The following is a 12,217-nucleotide window of genomic DNA, read 5'->3' as shown; positions in this document are numbered from 1 at the left end:
AAGGCCAGATTTGTGCAATATACGACTGATTGTTGTCCTATGGACAGAGTCTCCCACCTCAGCTGTAGATCTCTGCAGTTCATCCAGAGTGATCATGGGCCTCTTGGCTGCATCTCTGATCAGTCTTCTCCTTGTATGAGCTGAAAGTTTAGAGGGACGGCCAGGTCTTGGTAGATTTGCAGTGGTCTGATACTCCTTCCATTTTAATATTATCGCTTGCACAGTGCTCCTTGGGATGTTTAAAGCTTGGGAAATCTTTTTGTATCCAAATCCGGCTTTAAACTTCTTCACAACAGTATTTCGGACCTGCCTGGTGTGTTCCTTGTTCTTCATGATGCTCTCTGCGCTTTTAACGGACCTCTGAGACTATCACAGTGCAGGTGCATTTATACGGAGACTTGATTACACACAGGTGGATTGAATTTATCATCATTAGTCATTTAGGTCAACATTGGATCATTCAGAGATCCTCACTGAACTTCTGGAGAGAGTTTTCTGCACTGAAAGTAAAGGGGCTGAATAATTCTGCACGCCCAATTTTTCAGTTTTTGATTTGTTAAAAAAGTTTGAAATAGCCAATAATTGTCGTTCCACTTCATGATTGTGTCCCACTTGTTGTTGATTCTTCACAAAAAAATACAGTTTTATATCTTTATGTTTGAAGCCTGAAATGTGGAAAAAGGTTGCAAAGTTCAAGGGGGCCGAATACTTTCGCAAGGCACTGTATCTTTCACCACTCCTCTCCCTGTCCACCGGCATATGGTGTGTGATGAGCTACACATGGACAGACAGAACCATGCATATTTACACAGAACCATGAGCATTTACACAGAGCCATGAGCATTTACACAGAACCATAAATATTTACACAGAACCATGAGCATTTACACAGAACCATGAGCATTTACACAGAACTATGAGCATTTACACAGAACCATAAATATTTACACAGAACTATAAACATTTACACAGAACCATGAGCATTTACACAGAGCCATGAGCATTTACACAGAACCATAAATATTTACACAGAACCATGAGCATTTACACAGAACCATGAGCATTTACACAGAACCATGAGCATTTACACAGAACCATGAGCATTTACACATAACCATAAATATTTACACAGAACCATGAGCATTTACACAGAACCATGAGCATTTACACAGAACCATGAGCATTTACACAGAACCATAAACATTTACACAGAACCATGAGCATTTACACAGAACCATGAGCATTTACACAGAACCATGCATATTTACACAGAACCATGAGCATTTACACAGAACCATGAGCATTTACACAGAACCATAAACATTTACACAGAACCATAAACATTTACACAGAACCGTGGGCATTTACACAGAACCATAAACATTTACACAGAACCATGAGCATTTACACAGAACCGTAAACATTTAGACAGAACCATGAGCATTTACACAGAACCATGAGCATGTCAGGAGCCATCAACAGCCTGAGAGAGATGTGAACCTGTCTGCTGTAGTTGAGCTGTGGTCATTATGTCTCATCAGATCTGGAGCCATCTGCAGTCAGTCTGGTCTAACTCAACATCAGCAGATGTCAATCTAAATGGTTACTTCTGGAGGAGCTAGTGTTTGTGTCATACCGAAACTCACAATATTGTTGATTGATGATGAGGATGATGATAAAGGTGTTGTGTGTTGTCTGTTCTCTCTGCAGCACAAGGCCAGGTTGGAGGCCATGATGTTGGACCTGGCCTCTCTCCGCAGTGTCAGAGAGTTCGCTGACTCCTTCAAGACCAAGAAACTGTAAGTCATCTGTTATGTCTGTTTATTCCTATGAGCTATTACTGTAGCAATATGAACTGCCCCAGGGTTCCACAAAAACACTCTCTGTAGTCGATGTGGGTAAGACCTTTAAACAGGTTAACATTCACAAGGCAACAGGGTCAGATGAATTACCAAGACACATACCCAGGACATGCACTGACCAGCTGGCAAGTGTCTTCACTGACATTTTCTATCTCTCTCTGACCCAGTATGTAAAACCTACATGGCTCACGTCAACACCATCATCCAAGACAGAATGGACCCACTCCAATTCGCATACCGCCCAAACAGATCCACAGATGATGCAATCCATTTTGCACTCCACACTGCCCTTTCACACCTGGACAAAGGAACACCTATGTGAAAGAATCTCCTCTCCCTTATCCTCTTCTTCCTCCTCTCCCTCATCCTCGTCTTCCTCCTCTCCCTCATCCTCTTCTTCCTCCTCTCCCTCATCCTCTTCTTCCTCCTCTCCCTCATCCTTTTCTTCATCCTCTCCCTCTCCCTCATGTTCCTCTCCCTCCACTCTCCTCTCGCTCCACTCTCTTCTCGCTTCACTCTCCTCTCACTCCACTCCTCTCGCTCCACTCTCCTCTCGCTCCACTCTCCTCTCGCTCCACTCTCCTCTCCCTCCACTCTCCTCTCGCTCTACTCCTCCCTCCACTCTCCTCTCGCTCCACTCTCCTCTCGCTCCACTCTCCTCTCCCTCCACTCTCCTCTTGCTACACCTCCCTCCACTCTCCTCTCGCTCCACTCTCCTCTCGTTTCACTCTTCTCGCCCTCCTCTCTCCTCTTGCTCCTCTCCTCTCGCTCCACTCTCCTCTCGATTCACTCTCTCGCTCCACTCCTCCCTTCACTCTCCTCTCGCTTCACTCTCCTCTCTCTCCACTCCTCCCTCCACTCTCCTCTCACTCCACTCTCCTCTCCCTCCACTCTCCTCTTGCTCCACTCCTCCCTCCACTCTCCTCTCGCTCCACTCTCCTCTCACTCCACTCCCCTCTCGATCCACTCTCCTCTCCCTCCACTCTCCTCTCGCTCCACTCTCCTCTCGCTTCACTCTCCTCTCGCTCCACTCCTCCCTCAACTCTCCTCTCCCTCCACTCTCCTCTCGCTCCACTCCTCCCTCCACTCGCCTCTCCCTCCACTCTCCTCTCGCTCCACTCCTCCCTCCACTCTCCTCTCGCTCCACTCTCCACTCCTCCCTCCACTCCACTCTCCTCTCGCTCCACTCTCCATTCCTCCCTCCACTCTCCACTCCTCCCTCCACTCTCCACTCCTCCCTCCACTCTCCTCTCCCTCCACTCTCCTCTCCCTCCACTCTCCTCTCGCTCCACTCCTCCCTCCACTCTCCTCTCCCTCCACTCTCCTCTCGCTCCACTCCTCCCTCCACTCGCCTCTCCCTCCACTCTCCTCTCGCTCTCCTCTCGCTCCACTCCTCCCTCCACACTCCTCTCGCTCCACTCTCCACTCCTCCCTCCACTCCACTCTCCTCTCGCTCCACTCTCCATTCCTCCCTCCACTCTCCACTCCTCCATACTCCCTCCACTTCTCGCTCCACATCTCTATTCCTCCAATCATCTCTAACTCCTCTTCCTCTAAACAAGTGAAATATCACATTTACATGAGTATTCAGACCCTTTACTCAGTACTTTGTTGAAGCACCTTTGACAGCAATTCCACCCGTGAGTCTTCTTGGGTATCACGCTACAAGTTTGGCACACCTGTATTTGGGGACATTCTCCCATTCTTCTCTGTAGATCCTCTCAAACTCTGTCAGGTTGGATGGGGAGTGTTGCTGCACAGCTATTTTCAGGTCTCTCCAGAGATGTTCGATCAGGTTTACGTCCGGGCTCTGGTTGGGCTACTCAAGGACATTCAGAGACGTGTCCCAAAGCCACTCCTGTGTTGTCTTGGCTGTGAGCTTAGGGTCTTGTCTTGTAGGAAGGTGAAACTTTGTCCCAGTCTGAGGTCCTGAGCGCTGTGGAGCAGGTTTTCATCAAGGATCTCTCTGTACTTCATCTTTGCCTTGATCCTGACTAGTCTCCCAGTCCCTGCCGATGAAAAACACCCCCACAGCATGATGCTGCCACCACTGTGCTTCACCGTAGGGATGATGCCATGTTTCCTCCAGACGTGATGCTTGACATTCAGGTCAAAGAGTTGAATCTTGGTTTCTTCAGACCAGAAAATTGTGTTTCTCATGGTCTGAGAGTCCTTTGGGTGCCTTTTGGCATACTCCAAGTGGGCTGTCATGTGCCTTTTACTGAGGAGTGGCTTCCGTCTGGCCACTCTACCATAAAGTCCTGATTGGTGGAGTGCTGCAGAAATGGTTGTCCTTCTGGAAGGTTCTCCCATCTCTACAGAGGAACTCTGGAGCTCTGTCAGAGTGACCATCGGGTTCATAGTCTCCTAGGCCCTTCTCCGATTGCTCAGTTTATCCTGGCAACCAGCTCTAGGAAGAGTAGGTGGTTCCAAACGTCTTCCATTTTAGAATGATGGAGGCCACCGTGTTCTTGGAGACCTTCAATGCTGCAGACATCTTTTGGTACCCTTCCCCAGATCTGTACCTCAACACAATCCTGTCTCGGAGCTCTAAAGACAATTCCTTCAACCTCATGGCTTGATTTTTGCTCTGACGTGCACTGTCAACTGTGGGACCTTATATAGACAGGTGTGTGCCTTTCCAAATCATGTCCAATCAACTTAAAGAAATACAGTCGGTGGCCGCTATAGTAATTTAAAGAAATACAGTCGGTGGTCGCTATAGTAATTTAAAGAAATACAGTCGGTGGTCGCTATAGTAATTTAAAGAAATACAGTCGGTGGTCGCTATAGTAATTTAAAGAAATACAGTCGGTGGCCGCTATAGTAATTTAAAGAAATACAGTCGGTGGTCGCTATAGTAATTTAAAGAAATACAGTCGGTGGTCGCTATAGTAATTTAAAGAAATACAGTCGGTGGTCGCTATAGTAATTTAAAGAAATACAGTCGATGGTCGCTATAGTAATTTAAAGAAATACAGTCGGTGGTCGCTATAGTAATTTAAAGAAATACAGTCGGTGGTCACTATAGTAATTTAAAGAAATACAGTCGGTGGCCACTATGGGTTCTAAAGGGATTTATATTAAGTATCAAAACTAAATGTAATCACTAAAATATACTTGTGGGGGCATCCCAGGGGAAGTTAGAGCGGAGTTGAGGAGAGGAGAGTCTGTGAGCTGTGAATGGCATGGGGCAGTTGTCTGATACTGCCAGAACTATATTAGAGAACGCTTGTCTTCAGACACACAAAACACACACATTTCTACCCTGTGTGTGTGTTTGTTCCAGCTCCCGTCCCTGTATGGCCAATAAAGTCCTGTGTTAATGATCATTGGACAGAGCCCAGCTGCACACAGAGCCAATCACCTCCTCCAGGCAGGTTATCATTGATGTCAGAGATCATGCCAAAGGGGGCTAGTTACACTAAATATACAATATACTCATCTATCCCTGTTTGGTACTTAACACTCCCGCTTGACCAGCGCTAAGATAACAGTTCGACCGGGCCAGCAGCAGTAGGCCCATTAAAGACCTTCATTAGACCGGTGGTTATGAAGATGAGACCCTGCGCTAGGAACTGATGTCTGCTCTTCTGAAGAGGAGGAGGAGGGGTTATGAGCTCTGAGAGATACACATTAAGGACAAGTGCTCTCGCCTAACTTGTGGTCTGATTTTAACTGGTGGTCCCTCTTTAACTGACCTGTAAAATCACCAACAGTTTTTTTTTTTACAATTTGGATCTATGAAAGTTTGTTTATCTAACTGAAAGAGGTCTTACATACAGATGTCGTATCTTAATTTGACCAGTTTCTCACAGCAGGAAAATAATCCTGCAGCAACAGGAAATGTGAATTATTTTTATGTGGATTATAATTAATGGACATTTTTGTAGGGGTTAATTCATTTTTCGTTAGGGCAAATCAAGTCTGACATTAAAACATACAAAAAAACATGTAGAAATGACAAACTTTAGAATCCTTTTTAAACCTAAACCTAAACCTGTATTCCAAATGCTCTGTTACTTCATGTCAGTCAATTATCTTATTTGAGCTGTTCTTGCCATAATATGGACTTGGACTTTTACCATATAGGGCTCTCTTCTGTATATCACCCTACCTTGTCACAACACAACTGACTGGCTCAAACACATTAAGAAGGAAAGAAATTCCACAAATTAACTTTTAACAAGACACGCCGGTTAATTGAAATGCATTCCAGGTGACTACCTCATGCAGCTGGTTGAGAGAATGCCAAGAGTGTGCAAAGCTGTCATCAAGGCAAAGGGTGGCTACTTTGAAGAATCTCAAATTTAAAATATATTTTGATTTGTTGAGCTCTTTTTTAGTTACTACATGATTCCATATGTGTTATTTAATAGTTTGGATGTCTTCACTATTACAGTTTTTTTCGATTGCTAAACGACAGTGGGCACAACTGGAGTCACGTGCAAAACTCTAACTACAGTCTGCACTACCAACAGTCACCTGAGCTAAACAGTTCACATCACCTGCAAAAGTCATTCCAAGCAACACAACTCTTAACACATGGCTCAAAACACGCTCAGTGCAGCCAAACACTATGCACAACCCTCACTGAGATAACACACACTGTCACTCAGAACACGCTGAGAGTAAAAACACTAGCATCAAACACCAATACAGAAAATACAAACTTTTCATCTTTACAGTTTGAACAATTTCAGTGACTTCATACAAAGTAATATTTTCTTCAAAGAAAAGAGTGACATTCTTTCACATGATTTATTACAATTTTTAGAACATAACAATTCTTTAAGGTAAATGAAAATTAGCAGTTTGCTTCAATAGTCTGTAGTAATTTACGGAATTACAGTAATGAGAAAAAAAAGGTAGAAACTAAAAGTACATACTGTAATTCGAACAAATAATTGAGGGGCTAATCCTGCCTCTCTCTAGCATCAGGCCACAGGTTTTCTTCAACATCACATCTAATGTTTTCTCTTGCCATGCACCTGGGGAAGAACCTTCTGGAGTGCCTTATCCATCCCTGGCAGTCCTCTGGACTCGTGTCCTCACATCCGGCACGCATAGCTTCCAAAAGAGACATTTGGTCATGTGGGTGGTGACCAAACACTTTCCACCTCCAGGCAGAGAAAAACTCCTCTATTGGGTTGAGGAAGGGTGAATATGCAGGCAGGTACAAAACCATAAATCTGTGATGTGCTGCAAACCAATCTGTGACAGCTGCAGAGTGGTGAAAAGCAACGTTATCGCAAACTATGACAAAAACTTGGGGGTTTCTTACTGGCTCCCCCTGTTCTGCTGGCACTAGCTGAGCATAGAGCTGTTCTAGGAAAGCTATAAGCCTTTCTGTGTTGTATGGGCCAATGAGTGGTGTGTTGAGAAGCAAGCCATCATTGGCCATTGCAGCACACATGGTGATATTTTGCCCCCTTTGGCCTGGAACCTCCACAGTGGCCCTTTGACCTATAACATTCCTTCCTCTGCGCCGTGTTTTGGCAAGGTTAAATCCAGCTTCATCGATAAATACAAATGAATGTGGTCTTTCCAGTGCTTCCACCTCCATTACTCTCTGAAAAACATTAAGTGCACAGTTTTACTGTAGAATTGCTAGTGTTTTTTTTTTACTGTAAATATTTTGTATAGCTGTGTACGTAACCTCAGACGTCTTACCTGGACATATTGGTATCTTTGCTCTTTTACCCGTTCACTGTTTCTCTCGAACGGTACAGTGTATAACTGTTTCATTGTAACTTGGTGTTTCTTTAGGACTCGAGCAATAGTTGTTGTGCTGACAGAATTAACATTTTCAAATATATCATTATCAGCCAGCACTCCATCTTGAATCTCCCGCAGTTTTATTGCATTGTTGACAACAACCATGTCAACAATAGCATTTTCCTGCGCATCTGAAAATATTTTTCCTCTTCCCCCTGTTGGGGGCAGCCTTTGGGTCTTGTTGTAAAAATATATTTTACAGTCAAACTTACTGTAATATATATCTGTGTAAATATTCTATAATTGCAATACAAAATAGATTCCTGTAACGTTTTCATTTACTGTAAGGATGTAACTCTCACCTGTTTGCATGATGGAAAATTCGCATTACAGATGCCACTGTGGATCTTTGCAGATTGGGTTGCACCCTCAACCCTGCCTCTCTCAATGAGAGACCATGGTTCACGACATGGTCTATAAGTGTAGCCCTTATTTCATCTGAAATAACAGCTCTTTGTATTCTTTGTCTTCCTCCACGCATCCGCCCTCTCCCTGCCACCCTTCTCCCTCCACAAACCCATCTTCCTTGTTCCATTTCCAAAATGAGTCTTTCTGAGCTCTACCTATATGTACTGTAATATGTGTGTGTGTTCACTAACAAGTCTAAAACAAGACACCTGCTTACCCTTTCAGCTGAAATTGCAATCAGCAGTGTTTGAAAGGCACAAGGCTGAAATCTATTCCGTTTTGAATGTGTGGTTCACAGTTTTGACAGCAGTGTGTTAGCATTTGAACAAAGTGCTGTAAATCCACAGTGTTGTGCAGGTTGTGGTTAAAGTCATGGGATAAGTGTGTAGAGTTTTGAAAACTGTGTTCAAGCAATGAAAAACGAACTAGAGTTTGGTCCACATGAACTGCTGCTGTGCAGACTGTAGTTAGAGTTTTGCACATGTGACTCCAGTTGTGTCCACTGACGTTTAGCAATCGAAAAAACTGTATTCTACAATGGAGAAGATAGTACAAAATAAAGAAACACCTTTGAATGAGTAGGCGTGTCCAAACACTGCTTTCTTACTACCCACCAACCTGTTCTCTAGCTCTATTAAGTCACTGACGCTGGTTCCATTTTAGGCAGTGGATTTGGAGTTCAATCTAAAGATGACTTCTTACTTTGGGTTAAACACTGCGGCTAAGAGTTTTTTAATGATTCTGTATATAACACGGTAGAGTATGATTTGCATATGTAGGAATTCTGTAGTTGGTGTGGACTGAGTGTGACTCAGTAATGAACCCTATATGTGCTGCATGAGCTGTGTAAGCTGTGTGTGCTGTGTGTGCTGTGTGTGCTGTGTGAGCTGTGTGTGCTGTGTGAGCTGTGTGAGCTGTGTGAGCTCTGTGAGCTGTGTGTGCTCTGTGAGCTGTGTGAGCTGTGTGTGCTGTGTGTGCTGTGTGTGCTGTGTGAGCTGTGTGTGCTGTGTGAACTGTGTGTTCTGTGTGCTCTGTGTGCTGTGTGTGCTGTGTGTGCTGTGTGTGCTGTGTGTGCTGTGTGAGCTGTGTGTGGTGTGTGTGCTCTGTGAGATGTGTGTGCTGTGTGAGCTGTGTGCGCTGTGTGAGCTGTGTGCGCTCTGTGAGCTGTGTGTGCTGTGTGAGCTGTGTGTGCTGTGTGTGCTGGATGAGCTGTGTGAGCTGTGTGAGCTGTGTGAGCTGTGTGTGCTCTGTGAGCTGTGTGTGCTGTGTGAGCTGTGTGTGCTCTGTGAGCTGTGTGTGCTGTGTGTGCTGGATGAGCTGTGTGTGCTGTGTGAGCTGTGTGAGCTGTGTGAGCTGTGTGTGCTGTGTGAGCTGTGTGTACTGTGTGTGTTCTGTGAGCTGTGTGTGTTGTGTGTGCTCTGTGAGCTGTGTGTGCTGTGTGTGCTGTGTGAGCTGTGTGTGCTGTGTGTTAGGAGGCCTGAAGGTGAATGTACACTCCTGTCCTCTCTAACAGTGTTATACGGAAGAATCATTAGAGCCATGCATAACAATTCACACATTCCATTTCTAGCATCCAGTTTTTAATGAATCCAGCAGGCAGTCTTAAACACAGGGTACACACACTGCCCTGGGCCTTGTAATTCATTCTAATGGAAGAAATCAAAAATTGGTGGGCGTGTTTGGATTGTTCGCCAGTGTTACTGTGGTTTCGAGCTCGCTGGAGGGATGCCGCCTACAAGGATCTCTCACAGCCCGACATGGCCAGAGTAGTCAACAGTGCTTCAAGACCGGAACGCTGGCCCCTTGGTGTGGAGTCTGTTTGTGAATAGAGCCCCAGAACCAGCTGGCTGATAGAATTTCTGTAGGTTCATCTCTTTGTAGGTGAGGCTCTGTGGTGGAATGTGTGGTCATCACTTCCTTTTAGGTGGTTGTAGAATTGAACAGCTCTTTTCTGGATGTTAATAACCTTTCAGGGCTAGGCATCCCGCTAGGAGGACAACTTCTGGTGAAACCATAACTAGCGGGTGTAGTCTTAATTCTGCTCTGCATGCATTGTTTGGGGTTTTGCGTTGTACACAAAGTACAACGCAAAACCTCACAGCCATAGAGGGCAATGGGTTCTATAACTGATTGAAGTATTTTTTGCCAACCCCCCCCCCCCCCCCTCTCTCTCTCTCTCTCTCTCTCTCTCTCCCTGCTCTCTCTCTCTCCCCTCTCTCAATCTCTCCCTGCTCTCTCACTCTCTCTCTCCCTGCTATCTCCCCCCTCTCTCTCTCTCTCTCTCTCTCTCTCTCTCTCTCTCTCTCTCTCTCTCTCTCTCTCTCTCTCTCCCTGCTATCTCCCCTCTCTCTCTCTCTCTCTCTCTCTCTCTCTCTCTCTCTCTCTCTCTCAGGTTGATATGATGACTATTCAAGGTGTTGGTTGTTTCTGTTGGCTAGTGTCCAACTGTATTCAGTATCTCTCAGTCAGACCATGGGGGAGTAAGAGAGGAAGCCCGCTATACAGTATACATACAGTATATCATATCACTAATACCCTGTCTCTAGCAGCTGCACACAGGAATAGCACACCTCTCTCTTTCCCTCCTGTCTTCCCCTCTCCTTTCCTTTCCTTCTCCCTAGATCTCTGGTTACAGAGTGGAGAGGAGGTCACAGTGCCTATACCTTGTAATACTGGCCCTCAGTGTCTCATTGCCTGTATGTCCCTCTCCTTTCCCCTTAGGCCGCTCCACATCCTGATATGTAACGCAGCTGTGTGTACCCAGCCTTGGCGTCTGACGGAGGACGGCCTGGAGTCCACCTTCCAGATCTGCCACCTAGGTCACTTCCTGTTGGTGCAGTGTCTACAGGAAGTGCTGCGACGCTCCGCCCCCGCCCGTGTGGTGGTGGTGTCCTCTGAGTCACACAGGTCTGTATTCACTGACTAAACAAATATTATTTATAACCACTACCTAACCCCCTAAAGCATAAGCCCTACCCTCACACTTACTGAACTGAACCTAGAGAGGATCCAGGCTCCGAGAGTTGGCCAGTCCTTTTCTGGCTGAGATTATAAGAGTACATGGCCATTAAGGCCAGATCGTTCTTCAAGATGTTCAAATGTTCATAGATGACCAGCAGGGTCAAATAATAATCACAGTTGTTGCAACAGGTCAGCACCTCAGGAGTAAATGTCAGTTGTATTTTCATAGCTAAGTATTCAGAGGTCGAGACAGCAGGTGCACTAGAGAAGGAGAGAGAAGGAGAGAGAGGGGTCGAAAACAGCAGGTCCAGGGTAAGGTACCACGTCTGGTGAACAGGTCATGGTTCCATAGCCACAGGCAAAACATCAGAAACTGGATCAGCAGCGCGACCACGGGGACGGCCAAGGGTCATCAGGCCAGGTAGTCCTGAGGTATGGTCCTAGGGCTCACAGAGAGAGACAGAGAGATACTGAGAGAGAGAGGAAAAAAAGAAGGAACAGCATGTCAGAAATCAGCTCAATGTAATTGAAGAATCCATAGACGAACCATTTCTTGGAAAATTGTAAAACACTGTCATGTCTTTGGCTATGCCGGATTAAGTGATATGACATGCTATTCTATTCAGCAATACAAAATTGAGTTTAATTATTTATTTACTAAATACCTAACTAATCACACAGAATTACATATACACAGAATGAATAATACCTTGATTACAAATTATGCCATAAAGGAAAACGTCCCTAGCGGATGGAACAGATATGACAGCTGGTTACACAAAGAAAAGAGGGTTGGGTGAAAGAGCGGGAAGACTGAGAAACAAAGGGAGAAGCCATGCTATCGTAAATACAGTATCTTATGCATGCTAAATTACCGCCCATTTGGAAAAGGAAAATGCAATAAATATTTTCTCTGAGCTGCGCTTCGGGAGGTTGGTCGTAGATGCTGGTCATGTTGGCCAACAGAGATCTTCCTGTCCTCGGAAGAAAATCACTGGTGGTGAACGGGACACGTTGCAGTGTCGTCGTTGTGTGGTAGACGGGATACATCATCCGTCCTTTCCTAGCCCACGTTTACGGCGGCCACTGCTAACTCAACGGCTAGGAGGTATCACTTCTGTAGTGAATAAGAGTTCATACCATTCACAACCAAAGCTCACGCTGAGGTTGGCTTCGTTCTGTAGTTATTATCTGAATCCTTCTGACAT

The 12,217-nt window shown here is 45.3% G+C and overlaps 1 protein-coding gene across 1 annotated transcript in view; it reads left to right on the top strand.

Moving 5' to 3' along the window:
• Positions 1-12,217, top strand: part of LOC139373062 (WW domain-containing oxidoreductase) — a 269,747-nt gene that overhangs the window by 103,377 nt on the left and 154,153 nt on the right. The window contains exons 6-7 of the mRNA XM_071113109.1: positions 1,711-1,799; positions 10,770-10,955. Coding sequence (XP_070969210.1) covers positions 1,711-1,799; positions 10,770-10,955 — 275 coding nt within the window. The remainder of the gene's footprint in view (positions 1-1,710; positions 1,800-10,769; positions 10,956-12,217) is intronic.

Source organism: Oncorhynchus clarkii, chromosome 2 (genome assembly GCF_045791955.1).
Source record: "Oncorhynchus clarkii lewisi isolate Uvic-CL-2024 chromosome 2, UVic_Ocla_1.0, whole genome shotgun sequence".
NCBI lineage: Eukaryota > Metazoa > Chordata > Actinopteri > Salmoniformes > Salmonidae > Oncorhynchus > Oncorhynchus clarkii.
The sequence above is the reverse complement of the archived record's forward strand: the minus strand, read 5'-3'. Positions and strand labels throughout refer to the sequence as shown.